The sequence below is a fragment of the Cervus canadensis genome, chromosome 7, assembly GCF_019320065.1.
Source record: "Cervus canadensis isolate Bull #8, Minnesota chromosome 7, ASM1932006v1, whole genome shotgun sequence".
Classification (NCBI taxonomy): domain Eukaryota; kingdom Metazoa; phylum Chordata; class Mammalia; order Artiodactyla; family Cervidae; genus Cervus; species Cervus canadensis.
This window is the reverse complement of record NC_057392.1, coordinates 53,379,146-53,397,078: the sequence shown is the minus strand read 5'-3', so window position 1 is coordinate 53,397,078 and position 17,933 is coordinate 53,379,146. Positions and strand designations below refer to the sequence as shown.

Below are 17,933 nucleotides of genomic sequence, written 5' to 3'. Positions count from 1 at the left end.
GAAAGGGAAAGAGACTAGCTCCAGGTCACACAGCACAGCATATTTGATCGGGCTGGGATTATAATCTAATGGTCTTTCCACTCCCCCAACCAGAGGGTTGGGTGAAAAACAGATGGCACACAAGTCATTATGACTCAATTTTTCAGTCTCAAAGGATGAATGTTCTTACCACTACCCAAGATCATAAATGGCAGAAAGCAAATGTGATTTTTATCAATTTTTTAATAATGATTGAATATATTTTTGCTATTTTTAAAAAGTATTTATTTGGCTGTGCTGGGTCTTCATTACAGCACATGGGATCTTCGATTTTCACTGCAGCATGTTGCAAACTATCTTGCAGAGCTCTTAGTGCGGGATTTTAATTGCAACATGTGGGATCTAGCTCCCTGACCAGGGATGGAGCTTGGATCTACTGCACTGGGAGCAGTCTTAGCCACTGAACCACCAGATAAGTCCCTAGAAAATGTTTTTATCTGTTGGCTTTCTTAAGGGCTACAGACTCTACCACTGCCCATCAAAGAGGCAGGTGATCTCCCCTGGTTTAGTGGAGCAGACTTTCTCGGCCAGAATAACCCCATTCCCCACCCCTGTAAAACACTATCTTGGCAGTATCTTCCTTAGAACCAGCATCAAGGACCCCAGATATTCTCTGGATTAACACCTTTTTGCTAACCATCTCTGTTTCTTCAGAAGGAATGCTCATACCTTCCTTGCAGCCCCAAGCCCCTGCCAACAAAATGAACTGTGACCCAATATTATCCCTGGGTGGTCCCCAAAGCTCCTGTTTGGATTACCTGGAGATAAACCAAACATTTGGGAGAAGAAAAACAAATGCTAGATATTAAAACAAGCCTCCCTTTATTAAACAAATCAGATATAAACACTAAAATCCATGAGCTGGAGAGTGCCAAAGGTGGGGGAAGGGGGAGGGGGGCTCAAAATACACTCAGATGAAGAGTGGAATCAACCAGAAATCCATTTTTTCTCCCTGAAGAACAAAACATCCCTCTCTCGGGCAATGTAGCCATGGTGCCCACATTCAGGTAGGATTAAAGATTTTCTTCCAGAATTGCTGGGATGAAGAGCCATTCTACTTCAACCCTTGAACAACACTTTTTAAAGACAGCAATCCTAGGGCAGTCCTTTCTGGACTAGTGCATAGTGGAGGGTGAATCAAAGCTTCCAGTGTAAGGGTGCTCTGTGCTAACAACACCAGAGTCAAAAACTCCACCCAGGCCTGGGGAGGCTGACCCCTCCATCTCATAGTCTTCATCAGAGCTGCTCCTCTGCAGAGCCTGGGGGGCCCTCAGGGCAGTGACTTGAAGCAGTTCTGACCTCGCCATAGACTCTTCAGAGTCACAGCCATCAGCTCTGGGAGAGACATTGGCTGAAAGGCACAGAGCCAGAAAAGCCTTCTGAGTCCAATCACACTCTAACTTTAGATCTGGGCATGCATGGGAGTTGTTTCGCCAGGAATGGACTTATTCTTTCTGCTTGAGTTTTAGGATCTGCAGCAAATGAAGTGTGTGTGTGTGTGTGTGTGTGTGTGTGTGTGTGCGTGCGCGCGGCAGGGAGGGGGGGAAGGGGTGACTGGGCTTTGAGAGACAATCTGCTGGGAAAACCAAGACAGACAGACAGACTGAGGCAAAGCAAGCATCCTTAGGCACAGAAGGGAGATTCGCTGACTCATATTAACATGTTAATTTATACCGTGGCTCTGTACAAAAATAAAAAAGTTCTCATAAGATTAACAATTTAAATAAATATTTGATAGAGTACTCTTCTTCTCATTTTTATAGCTCATCTTTGGGATTGATATTCAGTTCGTGCTTCCCTTGCTGTTCTTGATCCAGGATCGCGATCACTTCATCGGCCTGTATTCGCTCCTGTAAAAAAAGACAATATAAACATTGCTGTTACAAGTGATGCCAGCGCCAGATGCTCCCCCAACACTTCCAGGCATCATGTGTACATGGATGGACACTAAATCCAGCTAAAGATGTAGCCTCATTCCGTCCCTATCCAGGTGTCTTCTCTTGACTTCCCTGTGTACTCAGCAATTACCTTCCAAGACTCCTCCCTTGTCAAGAAATCTTATATATTCAACTACAACTCCTATTTCTAATTTCTGGTCCCACAGACATCTCCAACTCAGTTCTCCAGCTCAGCGGTCAAACTGAATTCTCCAGCTTCTCCTCCGCAGACCTACTCTGTCCTCTTCATAGAATTCCTCTCTCAGTAAAGACCACCATGACTTCCACATTCACCCCAAAAGCCTGATGATGGTTTCTTGGATCTGATATATCACCTAGTCCTCTCTATTCTGCCCCTTTCATTTCAGTGCATGTACTGTTGTCTTAGAGGAACCAGAGATCAAATTGCCAACATCCACTGGATAATCAAAAAAGCAAAAGAGTTCCAGAAAAACATCTATTTCTGCTTTATTGACTATGCCAAAGCCTTTGACTGTGTGGATCAAAATAAACTGTGGAAAATTCTGAAAGAGATGGGAATACCAGACCACCTGACATGCCTCTTCAGAAATCTGTATGCAGGTCAGGAAGCAACAGTTAGAACTGGACATGGAACTATAGACTGGTCCCAAATAGGAAAAGGGGTATGTCAAGGCTGTATATTGTCACCCTGCTTCTTTAACTTATATGCAGAGTACATCATGAGAAACACTGGGCTGGAGGAAGCACAAACTGGAATCAAGATTGCCAGGAGAAATATCAGTAACCTCAGATATGTAGATGACACCACCCTTATGGCAGAAAGTGAAGAAGAACTAAAGAGCCTCTTAATGAAAGTGAAAGAAGATAGTGAAAAAGTTGGCTTAAAGCTCAACATTCAGAAAACAAAGATCATGGCATCCAGCCCCATCACTTTATGGTAAATAGATGGAGAAGCAGTAGAAACAGTGAGAGACTTATTTTTGGGAGCTCCAGAATCACTGCAGATGGTGACTGCAGCCATGAAATAAAAAAGCATTTACTCCTTGGAAGGAAAGTTATGACCAACCTAGACAGCATATTAAAAAACAAAGACATTACTTTGCCAACAAAGGTCTGTCTAGTCAAGGCTATGGTTTTTCCAGTGGTCACGTTTGAATGTGAGAGTTGAACTATAAAGAAAGCTGAGCATCGAAGAATTGATGCTTTTGAACTGTGGTATTGGAGAAGACTCTTGAGAGTCCCTTGGACTGCAAGAAGATCCAACCAGTCCATCCTAAAGGAAATCAGTCTTGAATGTTCTGGAAGGACTGATGTTGAAGCTGAAACTCCAATACTTTGGCCACCTGATGCAAAGAGCTGACTCATTTGAAAAGATCCTGATGCTAGGAAAGATTGAGGGCAGGAGGAGAAGGGGAAGACAGAGGATGAGATGGTTGGATGGCATCACTGACTCGATGGACATGAGTTTGAGTGGCCTCCGGGAGTTGGTGATGGATAGGGAGGCCTGGCATGCTGCAGTCCATGGGGTTGCAGAGTCTGACACGACTGAGCGACTGAACTGAACTGTTGCCTTAGTGTAGGTCAGTGTTTCTCAAGCTTGGCCCTGCTGACATTTTAGAGCAGATAATACCTCATTGTTTGGGGGGTGTGGAGAGGTGTCTTGTGCATTGAGGGTGTTTAGCAGCATCTCTGGCTCTGCCTACTACAGGTAGCCAGTGGAACCAAGCCCAGAGTTGTGACAATCAAGAGCAACTCTAAATGTTGCCAACTGCACGCTGGCAGGAAAAAAGCGCTCCTGCTTGAGGACCCTGTTGTCTCCTAACTGAATTGCTGTGATAGTTTTCAAATTGATCTGTTTCATACCCCCTCCCACATGCTCCTGTTGGACTCTCTGCACTGGAATCATGACCACTTGCCTTTCCAGCTCACTACTCACAGCTCTTGCATGGGTTCCCATTGCTGGATGCTCTAGGTGCACATTTCTTGATGTGCTTTGTAAGGACTTGGACTTCTCTCTTCTTCAATTCACCTTGTCTTCTCCTTTCGCCTCCCCTTACACTCTACCTTCCTGACTTACCATGAGATCTCTGAATACAGCAGTCTGAGAAGGACTTCCTCCTCCTAGTCTAGGCTGAGTGTCCCTAGGATTTGAAGGCTGCTTCCATCACATCCTGTGTTTCTCTTACTGCTCCCCCACCATTGACCCAGTTGGCCTACTTCCAAATGACAACTCCAGTCCCCCACATCTTTTTCACCTTCTCCACTATGACTCTAGTCTATGACACTTTAGCTATGGCAGTCTTTCCTATCCTATAATTCCCAGGACCAGGGGAGGCAGTGGAAAGGGTAAGGGACATGGCTTCTTTCCCCTTGGGCAGGTCAAAAATTTTGTTCGGATTTTTTCTATGCTGTCTTAAAGAATACATTGGAAGAGAATTCATATTTCCTAAACAGCTCATCAGGGCTAACTGTTGCCTGTTCTGTGTTCTCTCTTCAGCCCATTCTCTACCTTGCATACAATGTTCTAGCCACCTTGGCCTTCTTTGCTTCTTGACCATTCTGTGCTTCTTACCTTTGGGCCTTTACAACCTCTTCTCCCCTGGAATACTCCTCCTAAGACCTTTATCATGGTTGGCTTCTTCCTTTCATTTGTCTGGGGAGCCCTCTCACACTGTGCTCAGTTCAGTTCAATTCAGTCACTCAGTCGTGTCCAACTCTTTGCAACCCCATGAATCGCAGCACGCCAGGTCTCCCTGTCCATCACCAACTCCTGGGGTTTACTCAAACTCATGTCCATCGAGTCAGTGATGTCATCCAGCCATCTCATCCTCTGTCATCCCCTTCTCCTCCTGTCCCCAATCCATCCCAGCATCAGGGTCTTTTCCAATGAGTCAACTCTTCGCATGAGGTGGCCAAAGTATTGGAGTTTCAGCTTCAGCATCAGTCCTTCCAATGAACACCTAGGACTGATCTCCTTTAGGATGGACTGGTTGGATCTCCTTGCAATCCAAGGGACTCTCAAGAGTCCAACACCATAGTTCAAAAGCATCAATTCTTCAGTACTCAGCTTTCTTCACAGTCCAACTCTCACATCCATACATGACCACTGGAAATACCATAGCCTTGACTAGATGGACCTTTGTTGGCAAAGTAATGTCTCTGCTTTTTAAAATGCTGTCTAGTTGGTCATAACTTTCCTTCCAAAGAGTAAGCGTCTTTTAATTTCATGGCTGCAATCACCATCTGCAGTGATTTTGGAGCCCCCCAAAAATAAAGTCAGCCACTGTTTCCACTGTTTCCCCATCTATTTCCCATGAGGTGATGGGACCAGATGCCATGATCTTAGTTTTCTGAATGTTGAGCTTTAAGCCAACTTTTTCACTCTCCTCTTTCACTGTCATCAAGAGGCTTTTTAGTTCCTCTTCACTTTGCTACCCCCTCCTTTTTACTTTCAAATCAGTTGTCCTGTTTTCTTTCCCATACATCATTTCTCACTACCTAAAATCCTTCAACTGTTTATTCTTTATTTATTTGTTGTCTTTTTCCACTAGAAGTTAAGCTCCATGAAAACAGGGAATCTTATCATTTGGGGGGCACCGTTCTATTTCCTGTGCCCAGAAAAGCAACTAACATTTAGCAGGATGGCTCAGTGGTAAAGAATTGGCCTACAATGCAGGAGACATAGGAGATACAGGTCCCATCCCTGGGTTGGGACGATCCCCTGGAAGAGGACACATCAACCCATTCCAGTATTTTGCCTGGAGAATCCCGTGGACACAAGAGCCTGGTGGGCTATAGTCCATAGGGTTGCAAAGAGTCAGACATGACTGAGTGACTGAACACAGCACAGCACAGTATAATAGTTAATTAATAAATACATGGGTAGATGTCTAACATGCCAAAAATGTCTCTCCCTTAAGAAATCATGCTCATCCTTTAAGGCTCCTATTAAATGCCATCTCCTCCATGAAACCTTTGCTGGTTCCCTCTTTCTGTCTCCTGAAAACAATGCATTTTTGGCTCTAATAATTCTTGCTGAACTTTGTCATGTGTTTTAATTACTCAGGTCCCTGTATTGTCTCTTCACTTTGACTTCAAGTTCCCTGAAAATAAAAGTTATGCCTAAAATAATTTGTATCTCCTATAGGTAGTCCCCAGCACAGTTCCCAGCATATTAAGTTATACAAAGAACTTGTATATTTTATGACTTGATAATAAAATCCCCTTTATTCAAGAGCTTATAATTGAGCATGATGTTGACATAAAAGCACCTACAAGGACCAGATATACTAAATAACAAAAAACTAAATTGTTGTCATAATGTCCAAATAAAATGTGTGAGTTTGTGTGTGCATGCTCAGTTGTGTCTGACTCTTTGCGACCCCATGGACTATAGGCTGCCAGGCTTCTCTGTCCATGGGATTTCCCAGGTAAGAATACCGGAGTGGGCTGCCATTTCCTCCTCCATCGGGTCTTCCCAACCCATGGATTGAACCTGCATCTCCTGTGTCTCCTGCATTGCAGGCAGATACTTTATTTTGGAGCCACTAGCAAAGCCCCTGCATGAGTACTACTTTATTAATACAGGGAACACACCTCACTGATTAGCAAATTGATATAGATACAAAATGCTCTGATCTGACTGCAGAAGAGACTGTTGCAATTTTGTCTCTCTTGAAAGAAAAGAAGTTGAAGAGAGAGATGGAACTGTCTAACAAGGAACCAAAGCTTCTAATGTTGGGCGTCCATAAGAATTTATGATGCTTAATACTCCTTGAGAATTCAATGCCTTTAAAGTAAACTCTAATGATCACATAAGTCTGCCAGCTCTGATAACGTCTTGAAAGGCAGGCTTTCTTTGCTCAGGGATTAAACCCTAAAGGAGGTGCCTAACTCCTGGTTCAAAATTGGGAAAGGAGGGGGGAGGAGCTAAGGTGGCAGAGGAATAGGACAGAGAGACCACTTTCTCCCCAACAAATAATCGAAAGATCATTTGAACGCTGAGCAAACTCCACAAAACAACTTCTGATCACTAGCAGAGGACATCAGACACCCAGAAAAGCAGCCCATTGTCTTTGAAAGGAGGTAGGACAAAATATAAAAGACAAAAACAGAGACAATAGAGTTAGGGACGGAGATCGTCCCAGGAAGGGAGTCTTAATAGAGGAAGTTTCCAAACACCAGGAAGCCCTCTCACTGGCGGGTCTGGGGGAAGTTTTCGAATCTCGGAGGGCAACCTAACTGGGAGGAAAAATAAATAAAACCCACAGATTACATGCCTAAAAGCAACTCCCAGCAGAAAAGTACCCCAGACGCCCGCATCTGCCACCAGCAAGCGGGGGCTGAATGGAGAGGAGCAGGCAGCATTGCTTAGGGTAAGGACCTGGCCTGAATGCCCTGAGGGCAATCGGAGGGAGCTAACGTGAGATAGCATCTTAAATTGTGGGATAGCAAGATAGCAAGAGAGAGAGAGAGAAAATTAACTGGCCTGAACACACTGCTGGCCATTCAAAGAACAAAGGGACTGAGCAATCCCAGAGAAGAGCTAGCCAGCGGCAGACCGGCCCATCCCCCGCTGGAGGCAGGAGGCAGGGGGGAAGGGAAAGGGGCAAACTTGGCCCCAGAGACGGCACCCCTACCAAACTGCAAACAGACCTCCAGTTTCTAACCAAAGACTTCCTGAGATTCTGGATGGTCAACATCCGCCGGGAGGGTCACGGCTAGAGACCAGCTCCTGAGAACAGACATAAGGCGCAGCAGACTGGCGCGCTCGGAAACTGAGGCTGGGAACGCGGAGGGGAGAAGGCGCACCGCACCCGGGGAGAGTGCGCCCGTCAGGCTCCTGGCAGCCTGAGCTGTTCAGGTGAGGAAGGCACAAAACGCAGGCCCAACCGAGTCCGCGCTTTTGCAGAGTACCGGAAAACTGGAACCGCATGCCACACAGGGCCCGCTCCATATAGAGCGGCCGGGAGCCTGAGCAGTGTAGACGGGGGAAGCACACATGCCCGCCACCAGCGGGGGCAAACCCAGTGTGGCCCGAACACTGCGAGTGCTCCCCACACATGCCAGTGACATCTGTCTGCAGCGCCCCTCCCTCCCCGCAGCAAGACTGAACAAGCGAACCTAAACAAGAGACCACCTCCACCTGCCTGTGTCAGGGCGGAAATTAGACACTGAAGAGAAGGCAACAGAAGCCAAATGAACAAAGGGAACCGCTTCAGAAGTGACCGCTGCAACAGATTAAAATCCCTGTAGGTAACACCAACTACAACGGAAGGGGCCTATAGATACTGAGAAGTGTAAGCTGGAACGAGGAGCTATCTGAAACTGAACCAAACCCACACTGACTGCAACAGCTCCAGAGAAATTCCTAGATATATTTTTACTTTTTTATTTTTTAATTAAAAAAATTTTTTTCTTTTCTTTTTTTCCTGCTTTATTTTCTTTTAAAATTCCCTATTACTCCTCCATTACTCCTTAACTTTCATTTTCATTTTCTTATATTTTTACTATTTTTTTATTAAAAATTTTTTTTCTTTTTTTCTTTTATTTACTTTAAAAAAAAAAAAGAAGAGGCCCTATTTTTAAACTGAACTTCATATATATTTCTAAAATTTTTTGTGTTTTTGTTTTTAATATTGTATTTTTAAGAGTCTAACCTCTACTCTAGATTTTTAATCTTTGTTTTTCAGTATTTGATATCAATTTTGGACATTTAAGAATCCAACCTTCATTACCCATTTTTACTCAGGAGTGTGATTACTGGTTTGATCACTCTCCTTTTAACTCTCCTTTTTCTCCCCCAGATCACCTATATTTCCTCCCTTTTAACTCTCCTTTTTCTCCCCCAGATCACCTCTTTTTCCTCCCTCCCCCTTCTTTTCTCAATTCAATTCTGTGAATCTCTGTGGGTGTTCTGGGCTACGGAGAACATTTAGGGAACAGAGTACTGCCTAGATCCATCTCTCTTCTCTTGAATATCCCTTTTTCTCCTCCTGCTCATCTCTATCTCCTTCCTCCCTCTCCTCTTCTTCATATAACTCTGTGAAACTCTCTGGGTGTCCGTTACTGTGGAGAATCCTTTCACCATTAACCTAGAAGTTTTATTATCAGTGCTGTATGGATGGAGAAGTCTTGAGGCTACTGGAAGAATAAGACTGAAATCCAGAGGCAAGAGGCTTAAGCCCAAAACCTAGAACACCAGAGAACTCCTGACTACAGGGAACATCGATTAATAAGAGATCATCCAAAAGCCTCCATACCTACACAGAAACCAACCACCACCCAAGAGCCAGTAAGTTCCAGAGCAAGACATACCACACAGATTCTCCAGCAATGCAGGAACATAGCTCTGATTGTCAACATATAGGCTGCCCAAAATCACACAAAACCCATAGACCCATCTCAAAACTCATTACTGGACACTCCATTGCACTCCAGAGAGAAGAAATCCAGCTCCACCCACTAGAACACCAACACAAGCTTCCCTAACCAGCAACTCGACAAGCCAAACGTCCAGCCCCATCCACTGGGAGAAACCTCCACAATAAAAAAGAACCACAGATTACCAGAATACAGAAAGGCCACCCCAAACACAGCAATCTAAATAAGATGAAAAGGCAGAGAAATACCCAGAAGGTAAAGGAACATGAAAAATGCCCACCAAGCCAAACAAAAGAGGAGAAGATAGGGAATCTACCTGTAAAAGAATTTAGAATAATGATAATAAAAATGATCCAAAATCCTGAAAACAAAATAGAGTTACAGATAAATAGCCTGGAGACAAGGATTGAGAAGATGCAAGAAATGTTTAACAAGTACCTAGAAGAAATAAAGAGTCAATTAAAAATGAATAATGCAATAAATGAGATCAAAAACACTCTGGAGGGAACCAACAGTAGAATAACAGAGGCAGAAGATAGGATAAGTGAGGTAGAAGATAAAATGGTGGAAATAAATAAAGCAGAGAGGAAAAAATAAAAAAGAATTAAAAGAAATGAGGACAACTTCAGGGACCTCTTGGACAATGTGAAATGCCCCAACATTCGAATCATAGGAGTCCCAGAAGAAGACAAAAAGAAAGGCCATGAGAAGATACTCGAGGAGATAATAGCTGAAAACTTCCCCAAAATGGGGAAGGAAATAGTGACACAAGTCCAAGAAACCCAGAGAGTCCCAAACAGGATAAACCCAAGGCGAAACACCCCAAGACATATATTAATCAAATTAACAAAGATCAAACACAAAGAACAAATATTAAAAGCAGCAAGGGAGAAACAACAAATAGCACACAAGGGGATTCCCATAAGGATAACAACTGATCTTTCAATAGAAACTCTTCAGGCCAGAAGGGAATGGCAGGACATACTTAAAGTAATGAAAGAGAATAACCTACAACCCAGATTACTGTACCCAGCAAGGATCTCACTCAGATATGAAGGAGAATTCAAAAGCTTTACAGACAAGCAAAAGTTGAGAGAATTCAGCACCACCAAACCAGCTCTTCAACAAATGCTAAAGGATCTTCTCTAGATAGGAAACACAGAAAGGTTGTATGAACACGAACCCAAAACAACAAAGCAAATGGCAACGGGACCATTCTCATCAATAATTACCGTAAATGTAAATGGGTTGAATGCCCCAACCAAAAGACAAAGACTGGCTGAATGGATACAAAAGCAAGACCCCTATATATGCTGCCTACAAGAGACCCACCTCAAAGCAAGGGACACATACAGACTGAAAGTGAAGGGCTGGAAAAAATATTTCATGCAAACGGAGACCAAAAGAAAGCAGGAGTCGCAATACTCATATCAGATAAAATAGACTTTAAAATAAAGGCTGTGAAAAGAGACAAGGAAGGACACTACATAATGATCAAAGGATCAATTCAAGAAGAAGATATAACAATTATAAATATATATGCACCCAACATAGGAGCACCTCAATATGTAAGGCAAATGCTAACAAGAATGAAAGGGGAAATTAACAACAACACAATAATAGTGGGAGACTTTAATACCCCACTCACACCTATGGATAGATCAACTAAACAGAAAATTAACAAGGAAACACAAACTTTAAATGACACAATGGTCCAGCTAGACCTAATTGATATCTATAGGACATTTCACCCCAAAACAATCAATTTCACCTTTTTCTCAAGTGCACACAGAACCTTCTCCAGAATAGATCACATCCTGGGCCATAAATCTAGCCTTGGTAAATTAAAAAAAACTGAAATCATCCCAGTCATCTTTTCTGATCACAATGCAGTAAGATTAGATCTCAATTACAGGAAAAAAACTATTAAAAATTCAAACATATGGAGGCTAAATAACATGCTTTTGAATAACCAACAAATCATAGAAGAAATCAAAAAAGAAATCAAAATATGCATAGAAACAAATGAAAACGAAAAAACAACATCCCAAAACCTATGGGACACTAAAAGCAGTGCTAACAGGAAGGTTCATAGCAATACAGGCTTACATCAAGAAACAAGAAAAAAGTCAAATAAATAACCTAACTCTACACCTAAAGCAACTAGAGAAGGAAGAAATGAAGAACCCCAGGGTTAGTAGAAGGAAAGAAATCTTAAAAATTAGGGCAGAAATAAATGAAAAAGAAACAAAAGAGACCATAGCAAAAATCAACAAAGCTAAAAGCTGGTTTTTTGAAAAAGTAAACAAAATTGACAAACTGTTAGCCAGACTCAACAAGAAACAAAGGGAGAACCAAATCAACAAAATTAGAAATGAAAATGGAGAGATCACAACAGAGAACTCTGAAATACAAAGGATCATAAGAGACTACTACCAGCAGCTCTGTGCCAATAAAATGGACAACTTGGAAGAAATGGACAAATTCTTAGAAAAGTATAACTTTCCAAAACTGAACTAGGAAGAAATAGAAGATCTTAACAGACCCATCACAAGCACGGAAATTGAAACTGTAATCAGAAATCTTCCAGCAAACAAAAGCCCAGGACCAGATGGCTTCACAGCTGAATTCTACCAAAAATTTAGAGAAGAGTTAACACCTATTTTACCCAAACTCTTCCAGAAAATTGCAGAAGAAGGCAAACTTCCAAACTCATTCTATGAGGCCACCATCACCCTAATACCAAAACCAGACAAAGATGCCACAAAAAAAGAAAACTACAGGCCAACATCACTGATGAACATAGATGCAAAAATCCTTAACAAAATTCTAGCAAACAGAATCCAACAACACATTAAAAAGATCATACATCATGACCAAGTGCGCTTTATCCCAGGAATGCAAGGATTCTTTAATATCCGCAAATCAATCAATGTAATACACCACATTAACAAATTGAAAGATAAAAACCATATGATTATCTCAATAGATGCAGAAAAAGCCTTTGACAAAATCCAACATCCATTTATGATAAAAACACTCCAGAAAACAGGAATAGAAGGAACATACCTCATCATAATAAAAGCTATATATGACAAACCCACAGCAAACATTATCCTTAATGGTGAAAAATTGAAAGCATTTCCCCTGAAATCAGGAACAAGACAAGGGTGCCCAGTCTCACCACTTCTATTCAACATAGTTTTGGAAGTGTTGGCCACAGCAATCAGAGCAGAAAAAGAAATAAAAGGAATCCAGATAGGAAAAGAAGAAGTAAAACTCTCACTGTTTGCAGACAACATAATCCTCTACATAGAAAACCCTAAAGGCTCTGCCAGAAAATTACTAGAGCTAATCAATGAATACAGTAATGTTGCAGGATATAAAATAAACACACAGAAATCCCTTGCATTCCTATACACTAACAATGAGAAAACAGAAAGAAAAATTAAGGAAACAATACCATTCACCATTGCAACAAAAAGAATAAAATACTTAGGAGTATATCTACCTAAAGAAACGAAAGACCTATATATAGAAAACTATAAAACACTGATGAAAGAAATCAAAGAGGACACAAATAGATGGAGAAATATACCGTGTTCATGGATTGGAAGAATCAATATTGTGAAAATGACTATACTACCCAAAGCAATCTATAGATTCAATGCAATCCCTCTCAAGCTACCAATGGTATTTTTCACAGAACTAGAACAAATAATTTCACAATTTGCATGGAAATACAAAAAACCTCGAATAGCCAAAGCAATCTTGAGAAAGAAGAATGGAACTGGAGGAATCAACCTGCCTGACTTCAGACTATACTACAAAGCCACAGTCATCAAGACAGTATGGTACTGGCACAAAGACAGAAATATAGATCAATGGAACAGAATAGAAAGTCCAGAGATAAATCCACGTACCTATGGACATCTTATCTTCAACAAAGTAGGCAAGGATATACAATGGAAAAAAGACAACCTCTTTAACAAGTGGTGCTGGGAAAGCTAGTCAACCACTTGTAAAAGAATGAAACTAGAACACTTTCTAACACCATACACAAAAATAAACTCAAAATGTATTAAAGATCTAAATATAAGACCAGAAACTATAAAACTCCTAGAGGAGAATATAGGCAAAACACTATCCGACATAAATCACAGCAGGATCCTCTATGACCCACCTCCCAGAATATTGGAAATAAAAGCAAAACTAAACAAATGGGACCTAATTAAACTTAAAAGCTTTTGCACAACAAAGGAAACTATAAGCAAGGTGAAAAGCCAGCCTTCAGAATGGGAGAAAATAATAGCAAACGAAGCAACAGACAAAGGATTAATCTCAAAAATATACAAGCAACTCCTGAAGCTCAATTCCAGAAACATAAATGACCCAATCAAAAAATGGGCCAAAGAACTAAACAGACATTTCTCCAAAGAAGACATACAGATGGCTAACACATGAAAAGATGCTCAACATCACTCATTATCAGAGAAATGCAAATCAAAACCACAATGAGGTACCATTACGCGCCAGTTAGGATGGCTGCTATCCAAAAGTCTACAAGCAATAAATGCTGCATAGGGTGTGCAGAAAAGGGAACCCTCTTACACTGTTGGTGGGAATACAAACTAGTACAGCTGCTATGGAGAACCGTGTGGAGATTTCTTAAAAAACTGGAAATAGGACTGTCATATGACCCAGCAATCCCACTCCTGGGCATACACACCGAGGAAACCAGATCTGAAAGAGACACATGCACCCCAATGTTCATCACAGCACTGTTTATAATTGCTAGGACATGGAAGCAACCTAGATGCCCATCAGCAGACGAATGGATAAGGAAGCTGTGGTACATATACACCATGGAATATTACTCAGCCATTAACAAGAATACATTTGAATCAGTTCTAATGAGATGGATGAAACTGGAGCCCATTATACAGAGCGAAGTAAGCCAGAAAGATAAACACCAATACAGTATACTAACGCATATATATGGAATTTAAAAACATGGTAATGATAACCCTATATGCAAAACAGAAAAAGAGACACGGATGTACAAAACAGACTTTTGGATTCTGTGGGAGAAGGCGAGGGTGGGATGTTCTGAGAGAATAGCATTGAAACAAGTATACTATCAACGGTGAAACAGATCACCTGCCCAGGTTGGATGCATGAGACAAGTGCTCAGGGCTGGTGCAGGGGGAAGACCCAGAGGGATGGGATGGAGAGGGAGGTGGGAGGGGGGATCGGGATGGGGAACACATGTAAATCCATGGCTGATTCATTTCAATGTATGGCAAAAACCACTATAATATTGTAAAGCAATTAGCCTCCAACTAATAAAAAATAAATGAAAAAAAATTGGGAAAGGAGTACATCATGGCTGTATGTTGTCTTCCTGCTTATTTAACTTATATGCAGAACACATCATGCAAAATGCCAGGCTGGATGAAGCACAAGCTGGAATCAAGGTTTGGGGGAGAAATATCAATAACTTCAGATATGCAGGTGACACCACCCTTATAGCAGAAAGCAAAGAGGAATTAAAGAGCCTCTTGATGATGGTGAAAGAAGTGAGTGAAAAAGCTGGTTTAAAACCCAACATTCAAATAAACGAAGAAGATGGCATCCGATCCCATCACTTCATGGCAAATAGATGGGGAAACAATAGAAACAGTGACAGACTTTGTTTTCTTGGGCTCCAAAAGCACTGCAGATTGTGACTGCAGCCATGAAATTAAAAGGAGCTTGCTCCTTGGGAGAAAAGCAATGGCAAACCTAAACAGTATATTAAAAAGCAGAGACATTATTTTGCTGACAAAGGTCCATGTAGTCAAAGTTATGGTTTTTCCAGTAGTCATGTAAGGCTGTGAGCCAGACAATAAAAAAGGTTGAGCACCAGAGAATTGATGCCTTCGAATTGTGGTATTGGAGAAGTCTCTTGAGAGCCCCTTGGACTTCAAGGAGATCAAACCAATCAATCCTAAAGGAAATAACCCCTGAATATTCATTGGAAGGACTGATGCTGAAGCCGAAGCTCCAGTACTTTGACCACCTGATGTGAAGAGACAACTCATTGGAAAAGACCCTGATGCTGGGAAAGATTGAAGGCAGAAAGAGAAGGGGACGACAGAGGATGAGATGGTTGGATGGCAACACCGACTAGATGGACATGAGTTTGAGCAAACTCCGGGAGATGGTGATGGACAGGGAAGTCTGGCATGCTGCAGTCCATGAGGTCGCAAAGAACCAGACACGACTGAGCGACTGAACAACTCAGGGACTCTCAAACTGTTACACATTGAAATCATCTGGGGAACTTTTAAAACTTCCGACACCTAAATTAATCAATCTAGAATTTTTAAATGTGGGAGCTAAAATGTCAATAGTTTGTAAAGACCCCCAGTTGACTACATTGTGGAGCAAAGTCTCAGAATCATGTCATAGGCAAGATTTTCCTGGTAGCTGCCATAGAAGCTCTGGTCGTTTTCTTCTGTGACCACTAGATGTCTCCACTAGCCTGGAGACTGGAGGATTTTCCCTAGTACTTTCAGGTTAGGAAGGAAAAAAGAGAATTTTGTGTTATTTGTGTGTGTGTGTGTGAGAGAGAGAGAGAGAGCTTATTTTGATAGAAACAAATATCTTGAAGGAGACGCTGAGATACTGAGTAATAAAGCAGATAAATGTTTGTTGAAAACTAAAGATTAAAAAACAACAGACAATTATCCAACAATGTTATCTCCACTGTGTACTCATGTACCTAGATTCTTTAGTCAAGAAGGGGTGATGTGGGGAACGCTGGCACTTTGGCTGTGGAGAGGCGAGAGGAGGGAGGAATTAATTACATGTAAAGGAGACTACTCAGTCCCTTGCGATGTTTTCAGATCTCTCCCTGCCCTGGTCCCTCTGCAGGATTGTTCTTTCTTCCGTGCCCAGCTGTCATCCTCTGCTCTTTTAGGGTTGCCCTATATTAGCAGTCCTGGAGAAGGAAAGGAAAATGGCACTCCTTGCCTGGAAAATCCCATGGACAGAGGCCTGGTGGGCTGCAGTCCATGGGGTCGCAAAGAGTTGGGCATGACTGAGCGACTAACGCTTTCTATGTAAGTAAGTCTTCTTTGATATCTCCCTACAAACGCAGATGGCTGTCTTCTCCCTATCGTTTTCCTGTTGGCCTCTCCAAGCTCCTTGTGGTCAAAGCTCCGCTTTGTTCAATCATGTACCCCTGGGGCCCACTGAGTGGTTTCCCAAGCACACAGTAGATCTTTTATAAACATTTGTGAAACATATGAAATAATGTTTAGGAATGAGGCCTAAAAACTGAGTTATGTTTGGATGGCAAAAACAGTATATAAGAAAGAGAAATTCATTTTAAACTGTTTCTGATGCAATTGGATCCAATTTAGGGATCTAAAGAGGAAAACTGGTTCACATGCCAGTTTAAAGACTAGAATTTCATAGCTTCATTAAGACTCAAGGCTGGAGGAGACTTTGAAGTCATTCGGTTTAGCCCCTACCATGACGATTTAGGTTCAGGCTCAGCTTTCTACGCCAAGAAGTTGCTGAGGCTGTGATTGGAGTCATCCAATGACAAGTAACCCTGTGCTTCCAAAGAAGAGAATTCCACCAAATGGTGGAGTCGATTTGAAAGTTATTCCTTATGTTGAGCCTAGACATGCTCCCAGGGGCTGTATCTGTAGGATTTAATTCATTCCTCTATAGCTTCATGTGCTGTGCATGCTGTCATTTTAGTCATGTCCAACTCTTTGCGACCTTATGGACTGTAGCCCACCTGGCTCCTCTGTCCATGGGATTTTCCAGGCAAGAATACTGGAGTGGGTTGTTATCCCCCTCCACCAGGGGATCCTCCCAACCCAGGGATCAAACCCAGGTCTCTTATGTCTCCTGCACTGGCAGGTGGGTTCTTTACCACTAGCGTCACCTGGGAAGACTTATAAACACGATAACCTCTGCTCAGAACATCCAGCAGGGTGAGATCACAGTCTCTTATCCAGACTGTGTCCTCAGTCACTTATAAGAGAATAACAATATTTTAATATTTAACTTAATAGTAGTAAATAATAAATTTTTATGTCCCCTCACTGATTTCTATGTGTTTCATCAATGATTTGGTGAACTTTTTAAGGGTTTGTTGAGAAAACAAATCAGTCTTCCGGATGACCAGTGGAAAATGATTGCTCTCTCCTGATGCTACAATTTGTTAATAAACTCTGGACTAATTAGGAGAGTGCTAAATATCACTGAGGTTTCTATTTCTGCAAACATTCATCTATAAAAACCCATCTGATCAAGAACTGCATTCTTAGCCCCTTTTCCTAAAACTTACAGTGCAAGCATCAGATATGTAATTGCTAAGTCATGGATCTGATTAAGAAAATGTGTTCTTGCTTAGAAAACAGAGCCAGTATTGGAAAGCAGACAGAAAGGATTCTGTAAAAGTTTTTTCCGCCATGATCTCTAAGATTCCTGAAGGGTTATGAATCAACTCATAAGAATTTTCAGGTCAATTAGTTCATGAAGCAGTTCTATAGGGTGTCTCATTGACTTTCTGAAGGTGAGGGGTCAGAA

The 17,933-nt window shown here is 41.9% G+C and overlaps 1 protein-coding gene across 1 annotated transcript in view; it reads right to left on the bottom strand.

The window, feature by feature from the left end:
• Positions 1 to 838: 838 nt before the first annotated feature.
• Positions 839 to 17,933, bottom strand: part of P3H2 (prolyl 3-hydroxylase 2) — a 176,249-nt gene continuing 159,154 nt past the window's right edge. The window contains exon 15 of the mRNA XM_043473424.1: positions 839 to 1,889. Coding sequence (XP_043329359.1) covers positions 1,797 to 1,889 — 93 coding nt within the window. The 3' untranslated portion in view covers positions 839 to 1,796. The remainder of the gene's footprint in view (positions 1,890 to 17,933) is intronic.